The sequence below is a fragment of the Trachemys scripta genome, chromosome 9 (assembly GCF_013100865.1).
Source record: "Trachemys scripta elegans isolate TJP31775 chromosome 9, CAS_Tse_1.0, whole genome shotgun sequence".
NCBI classification, from domain to species: Eukaryota; Metazoa; Chordata; order Testudines; family Emydidae; genus Trachemys; species Trachemys scripta.
The window spans coordinates 104021970-104041917 of record NC_048306.1 but is presented as its reverse complement, the minus strand read 5'-3'; the positions used below and the strand labels follow the sequence as shown (position 1 = coordinate 104041917).

General features: G+C 42.8%; 1 protein-coding gene across 1 annotated transcript in view; it reads right to left on the bottom strand.

The window, feature by feature from the left end:
• Positions 1-19948, bottom strand: part of DLG1 (discs large MAGUK scaffold protein 1) — a gene marked incomplete at its 5' end in the record, with an annotated part of 351805 nt that overhangs the window by 15836 nt on the left and 316021 nt on the right. The window contains 4 exon segments of the mRNA XM_034780811.1: positions 2703-2812; positions 5158-5330; positions 5612-5713; positions 11372-11422. Coding sequence (XP_034636702.1) covers positions 2703-2812; positions 5158-5330; positions 5612-5713; positions 11372-11422 — 436 coding nt within the window.

The window sequence follows — 19948 nt, the reverse complement described above, 5'->3', positions numbered from 1 at the left end:
TCGGATGCATCCGAAGAAGTGAGGTTTTTACTCACGAAAGCTTATGCCCAAATAAATCTGTTAGTCTTTAAGGTGCCACCAGACTCTTTGTTGTTTTTATATCTCAATAGTGTTCAGAACACCACACCACAGCCTATAGTACCAGCAGGCATTTCTCCCAGGACAGTGAATGGCAACTGGAGTCTCAGTTTCTCCATGGTATATTCCAAAACTGGTGACTTCCAGAGGTGGGACCTCTTCGCTACCTCCAGGGGACCACTTGTACCCAATGCCATGGATTCCCCACAGCGGCTTATGGGACTCCTATTGCAGATGCCACAAGTCCATTTTTGAGTCACACCACACCTTGCCTACTCAGCATCCATTGGATCCATCATAATACAAGGAGGAGGATGTTGATCTGCATCCTCAGGCACTGATGGTACTAACAGGAATCTCATCCTCGTCTCCAGATGAAGCAGTCACTCTATCCTCATCATCTCCACCAGGCGACCAGAGACAGTACCAGGAGCTGCTGCAGAAGACAGCCAATGACCTTGAGATCTCATTAGCAAAGGTCCAGGACCCACAACACTGACTCTTGGATATTCTGCAGCCTATAGGTCCTAGCAAGGTGGCACCCTCAGTTAATGAGTCCATCTTGGAGCCAGCTAGAGTGGTCTGGTATACCCCAGCCTCTTGCACCACCATACACAAAGGGTTGAGACACAACATTTCATCCCCACCATGGGAGCCAAATTTCTCTTCTCTCTCCAGCACTCAACTCCCTGGTGGTACAAGCAGCGATGGAGAGAAAAAGGTCACAACATCAGAAGACCACTACACCTGACAAGGGTTCAACGAGGTTGGAACTTTTGGGAAAAAAAGGATTTTTTTCTTTTTTTCCCCCTCTGTAGCCCTGCAATTCTGTGTCACTATCAGGCCTTGTTAGCAAAATATGATTTTAACAATTACTCCAGACTCGCAAACTTTAAAGACAAGCTTCCTCATGAGGATAGAGCCCATTGAGTGGGGTGTGGAGAGGAACAAAGTTAATCCTCTCAGTACTTATCTACTAACTAGCTAGCTAACAACTATCTCATACTCACTAGTACTAAACCATAAACAAGAAATTAGCCAAGGCATGCTCAAGGCAGACACACTAGGGTTCCATCTCAGGCTGAGGGGTCGAGAAGGCACTGAAGGCAGTTCACCTGTGCAGGCCTATGAAGTCTGTGAGTCTGGGTTCTTAGGTGGTGTGCGGCACAAGGAGGTATAGGACACATTTATGGGCCAAATTGATTCTGCTAATAGAAAATCTCTAATCAAGGGCTTGAGAAGTGCATGTGCACATGAAGGGACTAAAGTGGAGCACCCCTAGATACACTACTCAAGGAAGAAAAGATGGTTCCTATCTCACTGAAGTAGTCTCATCCTCCAGTGTGGCAATGTCCCTGGAAGGATGGGGCTAGAGAAGAGAGGGTGACTGGGGGAAAGGGAGAAAGATATCCTCCAGGGAAGTGTAAGTGTCCATACATTCTGGTGTTTGGGGTGTTCTGACGAACGGGACAGACAGTTCTGATGTGTCCCAAAAGATTGCAGTTGGGTGGTCCATTGAGGGATGGGCCAGTACCGCCAAAGAGTCAGGTCCTGCACTCTTCAATGGAGCCAGCAGATGTCAGTCCTTGTGCTTAGGAGTCGGAGCCACCAATGGATCCTTTTTCTTTTGCACTTTACCCTCCTGACTGGGGGTTTTCAGTGTTCCTGAGCCCTTAGGGTCTACATGTGAAGGCTCACCTGACCAGCTCAGGGAGGGATCTCATCTTTTATGAAAAGATCTGGATGGAGATCTGTCCTTGTGACTGTGAGAATGCAGCCTACTTTCACTGGAAGCATTGCATGAGGAGTCCTTCGGCTTAGCAGCAGTAGTCTCCGCTCGCGAGCTTGTGCTTGGAGGGGCGCTGTTTGTCTCTTGGAGCCAATGTAGAGTATAAGCATTCTGCACCGCATCAGAGTGTGGTCTCAGCCTTTTCCATAAAGTGCTTCCTCAGTTGAAGCTCACGAGATTTGCATGTTCACGGAGGAAATGACCGACTGATGCTGCACTTTGTAGATACCCAAATGGTAGAGGCAGCTTTGGTGTTCGCTGCTCACGGTGAAGGAGCAAGGTCAAGAGAGACACTTCCTGAAACCTAGGACACTGGGTGTAGTCCCAGACCTTGGGGAGGGACTCTCCAGTATGGGGAAAGAATTATACTAACTATACTATATTAAGTAAAACTTTTTACTATATCTATTTATAGGCTATAAAGAGAAAACTGGAGAAATCTGTGGACACAGGGATTCTGACTCAGGTCATGCAGCTGTAAGGACGAACTGGGGAGGATTTGGCTTGCACTGGCGCCTATGCCCTCAGTCTGGAGCATGAGGAGAACTACTGTGCGTGTTTGGGCCAACGGATGCGGCTTGTTAGAATTTCCAGTCTCTGGTGGATGGCAAGCATGAGTACCCATCTGTGGAATACATATAGGAACAAGGAATCGAAGAACCACCCAACCTTAAAAGTCCCCTTGGGAATTCAATGTAGAAAGTTACATACACAAAACAATTACATTTTTTAAAAGTGGGTTTTATATTATATTTCAAATATTCATAGCTTTTTTTTTTTAAAACCTTCACGGTCTTTGAAACAACTGAGCTTCAGGTACATTGTTTTTACTCACATGATGTTTTCCACTGATTTGGGTTTAATAAAAATGGAGATTGGGTACAGCTGGGCTATCTGCAACCTCTTGATCGCATTGCCAGAGACATCAAGAATGCAGTGTTTCCCCTAAAGCAGAAGGGGGGTGGGGGGAGAGAGAAGAGGGAAAAGAGTAAAGTCGTCAAGTTAAACACATGCATATTACATGCAATTTAGAAGTGAAAGCCTGGCCCCAATTAAATCAGTGGGAGTTTTTCCCATTGACATCAATGGAATCAGGATTTCATCACCCTAAGAGTTTCCAGTTGCAGCCAAATTTATTTCAGTAGTATCCACTGATTAAAAAAATTATATCTAAGGATAAGGTATTATTCCAATCAAAACTCCAGCCTTTAGAGTTGTGTTGGCCTTAACTAGTCCTAATTAATATGGATTGATAATACTTTGTTTTATAACTGGAAGTGACACTGGCCTGTACAATGCCCTATTTTTCACATATCTGTCACATATGTAATGCAGTGTCAGTATTTCAAGAAATTACCCTGCCTTTTAATATTGGTTGGAGATTTTCTTCTCTCAGTTTTAAATGTACTAGAGGATTGCACATTTTGTTCCTTCTAAGCATACTAAACCTAGTGAATGGCACATACCAGGTGCTTCTTGCATTCTTCCCACAAACTCCACAGGTGTCACCCACCTTTCTCCCTCTATTTCAGGGAAGTTTGTTCCAATGTAATCCAATGAAAGCTTATGCTCAAATAAATTTGTTAGTCTCTAAGATGCCACAAGTACTCCTGTTCTTTTTGCAGATAAAGACTAACACGGTTGCTACTCTGAAAAATGTAATCACCTTCACTGTTAAATTCAGATTAGAAATAAGGCACAAATTTTGTCTTCAATTTCCAGTCAGTAATTCTTGTTATGCCTTTCTCCACTAGATTAAATAGCCCTTTAGTACCTGCTATTTTCTCCCCATGAAGGTATTAATACACTAATCAAGTCATCTCTCAATTTTCTTTTGCATTAGCTATACAAATGTAGCCCTTTAAATCTCACACAGTAAGGCTTTTCTGCAGCTACTGAATAATTTTTGTGTTTTCTTTCTGTACACACTCAAATTTTTCAGCATCTTTTTTAGAATGTGGACACCAGAACCATATGCAGTACTGCAGTATTGATCTTTCCTATTCTGTATACAGAGGTGAAATCACTTCCCTACTCTTGCTCACAATACTCCCGTATTTATATAGCCAAAGATCGGATTAGCTTGATTTGCTACAGCATTGTATTGGAAGCTTATGCTGAGTTGTTTGTTTACTATGATCCCTAAATCCTTTTCATGCATTTGGCTGTATTAAAATGCATTTTGTTTGCATGGATGCAGGTTACCAAGCACTTAGAATCATAGAATATCTGGAGGTCATCTAGTCCAACCCCCTGCTCAAAGCAGGACTAATCCCCAGACAGTTTTTTACCCCAGATCCCTAAATGCCCCCCTCAAAGATTGAACTCATAACCCTGGGTTTAGCAGGCCAATGCTCAAAGCACTGAGCTATCCCTCCTCCCCCCATGCTGAATATTACTGCCATGCCTTCATCATTATTTACCATTCTATCAATCTCTGTATCATCTGCAAATTTTATCTGCATTGATTTTATATTTATTTGCAGTGAAAAATATTGAATAATGTCAGGCCTATCACCAATCTCTGTGGAACTCCACTAGGAACACCTTCATTCGATGACAGCTGCCCTCTGACTACTATTTTTTGAAATCTGTCAGCTAGTTCTTAATCCAGTTACTGTGGACTTTATTGAAATTGTATAGTGCTTAAGTTTTTAATCAGAATGTCATGCGGTACTAAGTCAAGTGCCTTTCAAAACTCTAAGTATATTACATCTCTGCAGTTACCTTTATCAACCAAACTTGCAGAATGCAAGTTTGCAGAAGATGGAATACGTGTTGCTTTTTGGTATTTATTAGAGATGGATTACGAAGTGTTGGGAGTGTGTTACTTATAGCATTGTAGGCAATATGAACATTGAAAGGAATGCAGGGGTCTTTCCCTTTAATTTCTTATTTCCATTCTTTTAAGGTTTTGGGTGGATGACGTTTGTCCTGATGTAACTTTAACTGTAACTAAATGCACTTTTTGTTTGTGAATAGACAAGGTCTTAATAATATGAGATGTCACTATATCACTCTGTTAAATCCTTGCTAGAGAAAATAGATTTGTGTGTGTGTGAAGGAACAAGGTTTTTCTGTACATGATAGTATTAAAATAGTGGATAGAATTGGTTGTATATATATAAATTATAGTATTCCTATTCTCTGTTTATAATTCTAAGTATTTATGCTATTTATTATGCATGTTCAGAGGAGCATGGTATATAAATGAGGACCTACCCATATAGCTGTGAAACTTAAAAATATCAATTCAAAAAATGGAAGTCACCCACTGGCACTAGATTTACCTTTTCTGCTACTTCCCGCACTGACTGGACACTTGTTCCATAAAGGTGATTGTTGTACTGGCCAGCCTCAATGAATTTGTGATCCTGAATATCCTTCTCCATTTGCTCTCGAGAGGTGACAAAGTGGTAATCCCGGCCATCCACCTCATAATCTCGTTTTGGTCTGGTAGTATCTTTAAAGATAAGTAAAGAGCTTTTTAAGCAGAAAACTACAACTTTTACAACAAATTAAATGTTTTTTGCAATATCTGGAAGCAAATATTTCCAGAGAATGTCTTCCATTTATAGTGTAAAATTGTTAAATGAGAAATGGATACAAATTTAACACTTATAATTTTAGGAGGTAAAGACATGTCACAATATAAAAATTATTGAGCTCAACACAGAGAGATCACAGAAGGACTTTGACAGCACTTATTTGATTAAATTCACTATGGTATTTGCTGGGACTTACGTGGAACACATGATCCAAATTTGTCTGGAAATTCTGAGATTAAATCATCATTTATTCTGTCTTTCATGGGTCCCAAAACAATCACTGGCCGAGTGTAATTGACTGTCAAAGATAAATTGATAATATTTCTTCATTATAGTCCGATCATTAAAACACCTTCAAATTTCACCAAAATAAGCTTTATTATAATTGTGATTATAGATTACAGTTATATTATACCATTAAGATACAGTTAAAACAGACAACATTTATTCCTGGTGGGAGCAATTATTGAAGGTTGTAGGCCAATCTATACTCCTGGGGGAATTCTGTGTCACTGTGTGTGCACAGAATTCATGTCCTCCGCAGATTTCTTTGCTTCCGCACAGAAAAATGACTTTCTGACAGGGTAGCAAAGGGAAGCTGCAAGAACAGTCATGCACCACTCCCTAGCAGCGCAGGTACATCGTTTCAGGCAGCCGGCAGAGAGATAAATCTCCGCTGGGTTGGGGACACCCCAGCCAGTGGCTCCTACCCGGAGCTGGGATCAGCTACTAGTCCCAGCTGGGCTGGAGGCAGGAGAGGACTTCCTCTTCCCCTGCAAGGAATTGCTTGGGCTGTGTCAGACCCACCCACAGAAACCTCTCCCAGCTGCAGGAAGCTCAGCATCCTCCCTTGCTTCCTGCCCCCATCACTTCTCAGCTGTGGGGGGAGGAGTCTCTATACAGGGAGCTGCTCCCCCATCCACCCAACCCCCATGCATCTGGACTTCCACTATCCAGACACCCTTGCCAAGCTTCACCCGGCACATCCAGAACCCCCCTAGCCCTCCATACCCAAATACCACCCCACTGAACCTCAACTCCTACATCAAGAGCCCCCCTGCACCCAGATCTCCTGCCACCCAATCCTCACCCCAGCGCCCAGACCACCACCCACTGATCTCCCTGCACCGAATCCCCCATCCTGATGAGCCCCACCCTGCAGCCCCCACATGCGGAACCCCAAACCACTGAACCCAAATAGCTGCACCCAGACCCCCACCCCACCAAGCTCCACTTCCCCAGCACCCAGACCCCATGCTGCTCCTCAACCACCTTCACCTGGAAGCCACTGCAGAGTCCCATTGCCCCTGCACCTGGAACCCCCCCTAATGAGCCTCTGTGCATCCAGATCTGCCCGCACTCAGCTGCCTGCACCCAGATTGTCCCACACAGAATCCTCTCACCCCACACCTGGATCCCCCCACACTGAGCCCCTCCACACTTGGTCCTGCCTGGTTGAGCCTGCGTGCTCCATACCTGGTGCGCCTGGGGCAAGCCCAGGCCTTGTGCTGTGTCAGGGTCGGGTGAAGCCTCACTGCTGAATCCATGTTCTGGGGATGGGGGAGCTGCAGGGTTATTTTTATTAACAAATAAAACTAGCAGAATTTTAAAATATTATGTGTAGAATTTTTAATTTTTTTGGCACAGAATGCCCTCAGGAGTAAATCTATATTGAAGTCAACGTGAGCTGCTGAGTGCTCCACATCTTGGAAAAAATGATCACTTATTTACGTGCTAAAGGGCAAGATTTTCAAAAGAGCTCATCATCCAACAGCTATATTTCTGAATCTAAATATAGTTGCTATATTTTCAGACTTGCTATTCTGAGAACAATGGGATCTGCAGGATGCTGAGTCTGATAGATTTTGCATCTGCATGCAATATCATTGGGGACCAAATTGTATTACGTGTATGAACGGTTTATGTACGCAATTCTGGGATGGCGGGGAGAGTTGCCACAGCTCTACCAGGAACTATGACCAGTGTGAGGTGATTAAGGTGAATCACTTAGGTCTTAAATACCTCCGGAGAGGTACCATTCCCAGAGGAGGCTTGCATACACAGGTTCAAACTGGATTTTGCAGATACCATCAGATAAAGAAAGGGCTTTTGATTTAAAGCCAGATTTAAACTGACTCAGTGCCTTTTTTCTGATACAGCAAATGGACAGGACCCCTCTTGTCTAAGGGCCCCCAACTCCTGCGGAAGGCTTGGAAAGACTTTGGCCTATTAGGGCCCTATAAGAGAGATGGGTAACCTCTTATAAGCTTTTAGCATGTGTATCAGAACTTCCTTTTCTTAAAAAAAAATTTCTCCCTAATGATTTTACCCTAAGAATAAAGGTTCTTGCTTAGAAAGAGCTGTGTAGTAACCTGTAACTGCTGGCAATGCCCTCAGAGCCCTCGGAGAGAGAAAGCAAAGCATAGGTGCATAGGCAAACTGGCTTGCTAGGGATATTTCCGTATAAGGCATGGGTCTCCACACGAGAGGGGTAATGGCTGGGAGTAATGCCTGACCAACCTGATTGTCTTCTATGATGAGATAACAGGCTCTGTGGATATGGGGAAAGCGGTGGATGTGATATATCTTGACTTTAGCAAAGCTTTTGATATGGTCTCTCACAGTATTCTTGAAGCAAGTTAAAAAAGTATGAATTGGATGAATGCACAGTAAGGTGGATAGAAAGCTGGCTAGATTGTCGGGCTCAACGGGTGGTGATCAACGGCTCGATGTCTAGTTGGCAGCCAGTATCAAGTCACGTGCCCCAGGAGTTGGTCCTGTGGCCGGTTTTGTTCAACATCTTTACTAAAAGGCGACTAAGAGTCCTGTGGCACCTTATAGACTAACAGACTTATTGGAGCATAAGCTTTCGTGGGTGAATACCCACTTCGTCGGATGCATGCACATGCATCCAATGAAGTGGGTATTCACCCATGAAAGCTTATGTTTAAATACGTCTGTTAGTCTATAAGGTGCCACAGGACTCTTTATTGCTTTTTACAGATCCAGAATAACACGGCCACCCCTCTAATCTTTATTAAAGATCTGGATGACGGGATTCACTGCACCCTCAGCAAGTTTGCAGACGACACTAAGCTGGGTGGAGAGGTAGATATGCTGGAGGCTAGGGATAAGGTCCAGAGTGACCTAGACAAATTGGAGGGTTGGGCCAAAAGAAATCCGATGAGGATCAACAAGGACAAGTGCAGAGTCCTGCACTTAGGAATGAAGAATCCCATGCACCGCTACAGGCTGGGGACCGACTGGCTAAGCAGCAGTTCTGCAGAAAAGGACCTCGGGATTACAGTGGACGAGAAGCTGGATATTAGTCAGCAGTGTGCCCTTGTTGCCAAGAAGGCCAACGGCATATTGGGCTGTATTAGTAGGAGCATTGCCAGCAGATCGAGGGAAGTGATTATTCCCCTCTGTTCGGCACTGGTGAGGCCACAACTGGAGTATTGTGTCCAGTTTTGGTCCTCCCACTAAAGAAGAGATGTAGAAAAAATGGAGAGAGTCCAGCGAAGGGCAACAAAAATGATTAGGGGGCTGGGCACATGACTTACGAGGAGAGGCTGAGGGAACTGGGGTTATTTAGTCTGAAGAAGAGAAGAGTGAGGGGGTATTTGATAGCAGCCTTCAACTACCTGAAGGGGGGTTTCAAAGAGGATGGAGCTAGGCTGTTCTCAGTGGTGGCAGATGACAGGATAAGAAGCAATGGTCTCAAGTTGCAGTGGGGGAGGTTTAGGTTGGCTATTAGGAAACACTATTTCACTAGGAGGGTGGTAAAGCACTGGAATGTGTTACCTAGGGAGGTGGTGGAATCTCCATCCTTAGAGGCTTTTAAGGCCCGGCTTGACAAAGCCTTGGCTGGGATGATTTCGTTGGTGCTGGTCCTGCTTTGAGCAGGAGATTGGATGAGATGGCCTCCTGAGGTCTCTTCCAATACTAATATTCTATGATTCTATGAGTCAGAAACTTTAAGTGGGTACCATTGAGGGACCATGGAGAGGGAATTCAGGTGCAATTATCTTGAAACTGTGACACTGAGCATGACGCTGATCCTGAGAAATCTTAGGTACTCTGAAGACTCCCCCTGAAGATCTCTGAGGATCAGGATAATTCTTAAAAGTATCATAGAATCATTCCAGTGCTTCACCACCCTCCGAGTGAAAAAGTTTTTCCTAATATCCAACCTAAACCTCCCCCACTGCAACTTGAAACCATTACTCCTTGTTCTGTCATCTGGTACCACTGAGAACAGTCTAGATCCATCCTCTTTGGAAGCCCCTTTCAGGTAGTTGAAAGCAGCTATCAAATCCACCCTCATTCTTCTCTTCTGCAGACTAAATAATCCCAGTTCCCTCAGCCTCTTCTCATAAGTCATGTGCTCCAGCCCCCTAATCATTTTTGTTGCTCTCCGCTGGACTATTTCTAATTTTTCCACATTGGTGTGGGGCCCAAAACTGGACACAGTACTTCAGATGAGGCCTCGCCAAAGTCAAATAGAGGGGAACGATCACGTCCCTCGATCTGCTGGCAATGCCCCTACTTATACAGCCCAAAATGCTGTTAGCCTTCTTGGCAACAAGGGCACACTGTTGGCTCATATATCCAGCTTCTCGTCCACTGTAACCCCTAGGTCCTTTTCTGCAGAACTGCTGCCTAGCCATTCGGTCCCTAGTCTGTAGCAGTGCATGGGATTCTTCCGTCCTAAGTGCAGGACTCTGTACTTGTCCTTGTACAAAAGTACAAAAGCTTTATCTTGCTATAACTTTAAAGTGGACACTTTATTTCTGATGTACTTCATAAATGCTATTGTAATTATATACTGCACATGCAGAGTAATCTGAACAGACAGGCTTTTTAATTTCAAATTCCAAATATCTGGAATAGATCCTAACAACTCAACACTCAGTACCTCAGAAAATCAGTCCAAAAATCTATAGCTATTGCCCTTGTTCTGACCCCTTTCTAACTCTGAAATGGTGGTTGGACCTAGAAATAACTTAAAAATGTTAAAAAGCTATGAAGGAATTGTGGCCAATTCAAAATTAAATGTTATCCTATTAAGTTTTACAACATTTTGACACCCCCCCGCCCATTTTCAGACACAGTTTTGAAGCAAAAAAGTTTCATTTCCAAAAATTTTGAAAAAAATCCCACTATGTGACTAAGCTAATGAAAGTGGTCCTGCAAAAATGCTGGGGTGGAAAGGGATATTTAGAGTAGGAACAAATAGGCTCCTTTTTCACTAAAAGTTTTCAGCTGGAAATTTTCAAAAACCAAAACATTTAAAATATTTAAATGTTTCTGTGAAAAATTCAATTTTCGAAAAATGGTCAAATACAGTGAAAAAAATATTTTTACCAGCTATTGTTAGAACTTTAAACAGATCAATAATTTAGAGACATACTACTTTTTTTCGCTGTTCTGGAATGGGGAAATGGAATTAGAGCAGATAGGAAGATATTAGAGTATTTAAAAACAAGTAATCAAGCTCTAGGATCTGTCAGGATTCAAATTCAGATAAAACTCTTAAAAATAAATTATCCCTGTGTAAAGTCAGTGGTGTATAGATATTACTAGGGACTAGCACTAATTAGTATTAATGGCATTATAATGTATGTACTGGAATAATATTGTAATTCATATACTGTATAATAGGTTTTTGAGGTGTTAAGTGTAATGTCAGTGTCTAGAGACACTTGGAACATTTTGTCTGGTGGCACCTTAAAAACTAACAGATTTATTTGAGCATAAGCTTTCATGTGTCTGAACAAGTGGGTTTTTTACCCACGAAAGCTTATGCCCAAATAAATCTGTTAGTCTTTAAGGTGCCACCGGTCTCCTTGTTGTTTTTGTGGATACTGACTTACACAGCTACACCCTGATACTTGGAACATTTTGATATCTCAATAAATGTATTTTTTTTTTAAATTTAATAGGTTCTACAAACCTTCTTGTTGGCTGACTGGTTCATAAGACAAGACGTATTCTTCTTGGCCACCTAAAAATTTAAACACATATGTAAGGAAATTTGCTGAACTGATAAGTAGCTTTTGTTTTAAAAAATTTGGCATACATGTAGAAAACTTTAATCCTTTAATGAAAGAAAATTAGATCAGACAATCCTCAACAAAATATGTCATGATAATACCGATGAAGGAAGTTCTCTATAGAGTGATACATCAGAAAATCACAAATATGAGCCAAACAAAAATTTCATAATAAAATGGACATACCTGTTTTATTAAATAAAGTGTAAATAACCTTATTTACAGCATGAAGATTTTTATGGGAAATGTTAGCATGTTTCATTTACATCAAGCATGAGATAAGAGAAGTTTTAGGCACTATTAAATGCTCTTACAAATGTTTTACTGAACACAATGCATGCATGCTGTCATTCACTGCTAGATGCAGAAGCACTTGCATTGAGATCCTTTCTACACTAGATAGTCAATATTTAGACTGTAGATTTTCTTGTTTTATATTTAAACAAAAAAAGCCCAAAACTTGTATACGACTGTCTTAAGCTGTTGCATAAGCTTTTTCATAAATGGATATTTAGCCAAAATATCCTTATATAGTACAGTTCTTAATTAAGAAAAGGCATTTTTATACTGTATATGCAAAATAATGCTTATCAACACATTTTATTTATGACAAAGGAATTTTAAATTTGAACTTGGAAAGATGTAAATACTGAGACTGTTCTCAGCTCCAGAAAGCACATCAGCAGTGAATGAGATAAAAACATAACTTAATATTGACCTTCAATACCTGCAAGCATTTGAAATATACTTCAGCTGCCATCACTGCACTATTAAAAAATGTAGTGTTCATCATGATGAAAATCTTTCACAGTAAGATTTTATTAAAATCTATTAATCAAGTTAACTAATTAACAGACTATACAATTAAAAATTCAAAAGCTAGCAATTCAGATTACACATTAATTATTCTTTAAACAAGATGTCCTTTTGAATATTCAACTAATACAACTAATAACTTGCTTGGCTAATTTTTGGAGAATTCATTGAAGTTCATCATACACATTCATGTGTAATAAGTGACCCTAATGCTGCTACAATGGTATAGCAATGGATGACATCTGAAGGTCTTTCTAAATTCATATATTGCTATAAATATCCCCCACCCTCTTTTATTTCAAAGCAAAGAGCATGCTTTTTTAAAAAAAAAAAAAAGTTTTTAATCTCAGAGGAAATGGACATTACTTACCACTCACTGGAGGTTCTTCAAGATGTGTGGTCCCATCTGTATTCCACATATGGGTACGTATGGGCACCAGGCTCCTGAGTCTGGAAATTCTAGCAAACAGAGTCTGTTGGTCCACATGCGTGCCGTAGATTTTCTTGTGCTCTGAACTGAGGGCATAAAGGGCAGCACAGACTGACACCTGTCCAGTTCCTTTCCTTATCGCAAATCTAGACGTGATCCACAGCAGAGGGGACAGATGGTGGGTAGAGGACCACACATCTTGAAGAACCACCATTCCAGTTATAAGTAACCAATCTCCATTTCTTCTTCTTCTATATGTATTCCCACACGTGGGAGATTAGTAGGCAGTATTCAAGGAGGAAATGGTGGGATGCAGATGTTATGGCTTTCTGCAAGATTGCTGTCCCCACAGCTGTATCTGTAGTAGAAGAGTGGACCAAAGCAGTGTCTTGTAAAAGCTTGTAAGGAGCTCCAGGTAGCTGCCCTATATTTTTCTTGTAAAGGTATGTCTCACAAAGATGCTGTAGAGGTTGCTTGTACTCTGGCTGTCACTAGGGCATCACTTGGGATCTCAAGCAGGTGGCAGTGAAGTATAAAAAATTTAACCCACGTTTTCCGAAATTTTACCATATAGCATCAGCTTTGCATGCTAACTAAAACAGCAATTCTGCAGCAGATGGGAGTGTCTTGTTTTGTGGGGTAGGGGTGTGACTAAAATCCACACTTTGTATGGAGGCCATGGGGGCAGAAGGTGGAGTTTAGGGGCTGGGGGTGTGGAACAGGATCAAGAGACTTGGCAGGGGGGAGGGAAATCCCATCAGAGGGATGATGTTGGGGTAGACACCCAGAGGTTGGGGTGTGGGTACAGAGGCTGGAGTTGGGTGAGCCAAGATGGGTAGGGGATGGGCCTTAACAGATGTAATTTGGAGCCCCAAATTACTGGGAAGGATTGGTGGATTTCTGTGCCATCCCCCCACTCCACAGAAGCATCTTCTGGTGGCCAGGCTGGCCTGTCACTCCAGCCAAACACCTGGGACTAAGCCGGCCCAGCTCTGCCTCATGCACTACTAGGAGATGGCAGCAGAGTCCTGGGTGGCACCTGCACAGACTGTGCAGTAAACAAGGCTTGGCAGTGGCAACACTATTCCCCAGGTGAACACCATAGTACCCCTTTCCCAGAACCAGCACCTCCAGAGCCAGCTCCAAGTCCTCGCATTACCCCTTCTCTACGGACAGCATGCAGGGAAACCTAGAAAGGCAGCACCACCCCTGCTGACCATCAGTAGTAGCAGCCCGAGCTCCTCTGCCGCTGCTGTTCTCTCTAGGAGGGGAAAGCACCACCCTGCCTCTGAGGCCACAGCAGCAGCAGAACTACCAGCCTGGGGACACTATTCTACTGAATGTGTCAGGAGAGCGTGGAGGGGGGAGGGCTTCACTCCCTCGCCTGCCCCCCTCTTCCCCCAGTGGCACCCCTGGCTCTCACTCCCTCTATGGGAGGGAGGGGGAGAATATGAGATCATTGATAGCAAAGGGTAATGCAGGCTGAAATCCATTTAGAGAGCCTCAGGGCAGATACAGCTTCACTCTTTACCTCTCTGTTATGGTAATAAAAAGCCTTGGTGTTTTTCTAATTGTTTTTGTTCTTTGCAGATAAAAGGCCAGTGCCTGTCTGATGCACTCCTCACTGGAGGCCTGCAACTTTGGAAAAAATATTGGTAAGTGGTTAGTTTGACTGATAAGAAACTCTGGGGTGAATTTTTGGGTGAAGGCAAAGAGAGACCTTTGCTTTATGAAAAGTAGTAAATGGTGGATCTGCCATGAGTGCTCCCAGCTCACTCACCCTTCTTGTTCATGTGATGGGGCCTAGGAATAGGGTGACCAGACAGCAAATGTGAAAAATCAGGGAGGAGGATGGGGGTAATAGGAGCCTATATAAGAAAGAGACCCAAAAATCGGGACTGTCCCTATAAAATCAGGACATCTGGTCACCCTACCTAGGAAGGCAACTTTAATTCTGTGATGGGACATAGAATGGGTGGCTAATAATTCAAAAGGAGGTTTGGTGAGAGCTGACAGAACGAGGTTGAGGGCCCACTGAAACACTGGCCTTACCAATTGTGGAAAAGATCTAATAAGTCCTTAAAGGAATCTAGTTGTCATAGGATGAGTGAAAACAGTGTGATCCTCAATAGGAGGAGGAGCAGCACTGATTGCTGCCCGCTGGACCCATAGCTAACTGAGGAAGAGACCTGACATCTTAAAGGTAAGTAGGTAATCTAGGATAGCTAGGATCCCAGCGGACTCTGGAGATAACTGGTGTTGTCATAACCAAGAGGAGAAATGTTTCCATTTGGCTTAATACCATTTTATAGTCAAATCCTTTCTGCTCTGGTTGAGGATGGACTGAACCGTTATTGAGCATTGGGGGTAGGGACAGCTCAGTGGTTTGAGCATTGGCCTGCTAAACCCAGGTTTGAGAGTTCAATCCTTGAGGGGGCCACATAGGGATCTGGGGCAAAATCAGTACTTAGTCCTGCTAGAGAAGGCAGGGGGCTGGACTCAATGACCTTTCAAGGTCCCTTCCAGTTCTAGGAGATGGGATATCTCCATGAATTTATTGTATTTCTTTATAAAGCTCTACATCTGATGTCCATCCAAATACAGTACCAGGCCTTGAGGTGCACTGGCACCGATTTGAGATGCCTTATTGTGCCATTGTGTTAAATCAATAGATCCAGAAATGGTCAGATGTCGATGGGCGGACATGTCAAAATTCTCAGGAGGTCTGAGAATCAGCCGTGACTTGTCCAACTGAGCTCAATAAGGATGACCTGAGCTCTGTCATGACAGATCTTTTGCAGGACTTGTGGTATCAGAGGGACAGGATAGGAGATCCCTCCAGGGTAATAGAAGGGAGCTGCCCTTTGAGCCTCAGCCCAGAGCATTCTGGAGCAGTAAAAGAGAAGTTTTATGTTCTCTTTTGAGGCAACAGATCCCATGACAGTGTTTTCCCCACTGGCTGAAGATGTTGTTGAGAACAAAATTGTGAATCTCCCATTCATAGTCTGTTGAAAAATATCTGCTGAGTGTCTGCTAGGGAGTTCTACATGCCTGGTAGATCTAAGAGAGTGATGTGATGTCTGATAGTCAACGCCTGGAGTTGGTGTATCTCCACACAAAGAGGGAGGGATCTTGTTTAAGAAAATAAGAATGGCCCTAATGGGTCAGACCAAAGGTCCATCTAGCCCAGTATCCTGTCTTCCGACAGTGGCCAGTGCCAGGTGCCCCAGAGGGAATGAACACAACAGGTAATCATCAAATGATCCATCCCCTGTCGATCATTCCCAGCTTCTGGCAAACAGAGGCTAGGGACACCATTCCTTCCCATCCTGCCTAATAGCCATTGATGGACTATCCTCCATGAATTTATCTAGTTCTTTTTTGAACCCAGTTATGGTCTTGGCCTTCACAACATCCTCTGGCAAGGAGTTCCACAGGTTGACTTTGCATTGTATGAAGAAATACTTCCTTTTATTTGTTTTAAACCTGCTGCCTATTAATTTCATTTGGTGACCCCTAGTTCTTGTGTTATGAGAAGTGGTAAACAACATTTCCTTATCTACTTTCTCTACATCAGTCATGATTTTATAGACCTCAATCATAGCTCCCCTTAGCCGTCTCTTTTCCAAGCTGAAAAGTCCCAGTCTTATTAATCTCTCCTCAGACGGAAGCCGTTCCATACCCCTAATAATTTCTGTTTCCCTTTTCTGAACCTTTTCCAATTCCAGTATACCTTCTTTGAGATGGGGAGACCACATCTGCACACAGTATTCAAGATGTGGGCGTACCACGGATTTATATAGCGGCAACATGGTATTTTCTGTCCTATTTTCTATCCCCTTCTTAATTATTCCGAGCATTCTGTTCGCTTTTTTGACTGCCGCTGCACACTGAGTGGATGTTTTCAGAGGATGTTCTCCCCTGCTTGTTTACACGGAAGACAGTTGACATATTATCTGATATTACTTGCATGTGACAGGATCGGCTGAGCAGAAGGAATGCATTGCAGGTCCAACAGACTGCCCTTAGTTCCAGTAAGCTGATGTACATCCCAGCCTCTTGATGGGTCCAAATCCTGGTGTGGTATGATTGTTCATAAGAGTTCCCCAACCCAATATGGAGGCATCTGACTATAGTTGCCTCTGATACAGGGGTCAGGAAAGGAAATCCCATCCCAACTTTCTCCAGCTTTGTTCACCAGGTGAGAGAGACGAAAACCTTGGCTGGAACTGTTACTTTGGCATTGACATTGTCTTTTTCTGGTGAGTAGACAGATTGAAGCCAGGTCTGTAAACAGCAGAGTTGGAGCCTGGCAATTGGTGTAATGTGGATTCATGAATCCATGTGGCCAAGGATGGAAAGGCAAGTCCTGACAGTGGTATGAGGTTTGAGGGTGATGTGACGTTCTCCACTCAAAAGCACCCCATACTTGGTGGTGTAATTATGATATGTTTTGTACAAAATATGCCTTGTGAGGTATCATTCTCAAAGTCTTGATCTGCTAAACATTAATATCTCGTTGGATTGTATGTGCTGTCATTGTATGTGAAGCTGTAAAGTTTTGCTATGCATTCGTTACTGAAAGATGTTGTGAAGTTGGAAACACCCACAACTAGACAGTGCTAATGGCCCATCAGCAAAGACAGTGGACCCTGGAAGAGCGTATCCTCAGACAGCCTATGGATAATGGCTGCTATGACTCAGCAAGGCATGCAAGGGCATGTGGCCAGACCACATGACACTGAACTCCTTTTAGCTTTTCATAAAGCAAAGGTCTCTCTTTGCCTGGGAACTTGGCTTAGAACAAAGGGGAGAGTCTTGCCATATGGAGAGACTATAAAAGATGGGGAGTGACATCATTTCGGAAGCTCAATCCCCACACAAGAGAACACCTGGAAACACCTGAGGATCAAAGACTGAACTGGGGGAAGTGCTGGTCCCAGGCTACCATGATTTCTAGCCTGTGTATGGAAGCTTGGTGGACTGCTTGTATCATCAGTCAGGGTGAGATATTGCTGATTCAAATCCTATCTAGTACATTAGGCTTAGACTGCAGTTTTGTTTATTTGCTAGGTAATCTACTTTGATCTGTTTGCTATCACTTATCACTTTATTAACTACAGAAAGATAGATTTTAACTTGTTTTGTTTTATCTTAACCAGTGTGTTTTTGAGTGAAGAGTTTGGGAAAATCTCAGCTCAGTTAACAAAGGCGTTGTGCATATTCCTCTCCATGTCGAGGGAGGACTGAACTGGGTAATAAATTCATGCTGGTCAGGTTTTTGACCAGGGCAGGACAGTACAGCTCTGGGGTCCTAGGCTGGGGAGCTGGGGGGATTAGAAAGGGTAATAGCCTCTCTATTGTTGATTCATGCAGTGGCTGGCCAGAGCCTGCATGTAACTGCAGCTGTGGATGTCCCTGCCTGTGCGACTGCTGGTGGGAGTATAGGACCGGGAGTGGTCTGCAGCTTGTCACAGCAGCACAGTGCGAGAGGGAACCCAGGCTGGTGAGTCAGAGAGTTCAGTGGTACCCCAATTCCAGGTTGCACTCCGGGAGTGACTCATCGCCATGAGAAATATGGGGTGCTTTGGAGTGCAGAATGTCAAGGTGATGTGTTTTATTAGATTGCTCATGATGTGGAATCTCTCAGTGGGAAGATAGACTCTTGCTGTAGTCAAATCCAAAGTTGCTCCTATGAAATCTAAGGTCCTCAGGGAGGTCAGAGTAGACTTTTTGTAGTTGATGGAAATTCCCAGGGAAGATGGAGTAGGAATGCTGTTGCTGACTAGCCTTCTCTGATGGACCTGCCTGTCAGAAGCCAGTTATTGAGATACAGAAAGACAGTAAAACTATTTCATTTCATCCAAGCTGCTACTACTGAAAGGACATTTGTGAAGACTCTGGGTGATGCAGCTAGTGTGAATGGAAGGATCCTGAATTGGAAGTTGTCCTGCCCAATGAGGAATCTAAGAAACCTTCTGTGGGAAAGGTGAATACAGATATTCTGGAGCTTGTGCTAGAGGGGCACTGCTCATTATTTGAGGCTGTTGTATGGGGTGGAGATGGGGTCTCTCCCTAGCCTGAATCTGAATAGGGTTTCTTAGCCTGCTCCATGAGGTGCTTCCATAGATGGAGATCTCCTCCCTCCCAAGTTCTGGGAGGGAAAGAATGGCAGATACTGCACTTTGTGGCAATATCCCAAGGCAATAAAAGCAGCACCAGTGGTCATCTCTGATGGAGAAGGAATGGGAACAGGAGAAACAGTTCTTGAACCCTGGAACTTTTGGCATAATCCCCCTTCGGAGGGAGAAGCATCCCGAAGTGGGGAGTAACTGTAAACTATAAAATATTAAAATACTAACTACTAAACTATTTACAAATTGTATTATAGTTTCACAAAAAAGGAAGATTAAAATGGATATGGAATTCCAACTCAGGTCATGTGGCAGTAATGAGGAATTGGAGAGACGTTGATTCGCACTGCCCCTTTATGTCCTCAATTTGGAGCACAAGGAGATCTACTGCGCATGTGTGGATTCTGCTTGCTCAAATTTCTGGACTCAGGCGCATAGATACCCACGTGTGGAATACACAAAGGGACCATCACTTGAAGAACTGTCATTTATTTAGATTATTTACTTTGTGGTCTGAGTCTATTATAGCAATAGATGAATGTACATCAGTTTGAAATTTTTTCTTAGTAGTTAAGATAAAAAACATGCAACTCGGATAACTGAACACCTCAAAAAGTAACTCATGCAAATGGATTTAGAGAAAGACAGTATATACTTTCAGAACCTCTTTTAGGCTAGAGAGAGACACAAAGTCGCTCAACTATCAACTCAGCTATGAGGGACTCCAGCTAATATGTAATCAAATACTTTTTGAAAAAAATCACTTTCCTATAAAGTCAAAAATCAGTTAAGCAAAACATTAAACAGAAACAGCAATAGCAAATATAAACAACCCATTGGTTGAGGGCAAAAAGTATATATTGTCAATACTGTTGAACACTTTAGAAAAACAGATATTAATAGAATGGACCTTTTGAACAACCATACTCATCTGTAATCAAGATAACTTTCATATTAGACAGCAGTAAGAAGAAATTAAAGAGGTAACTTTAATAAAAATAATTATTGCTTAGAATTACACATTCTGTCAAGAAATTCAACAGAACATTTATAGTGCCAATGAAGAATAAAGCCCACATATCATCACCTATAATGAA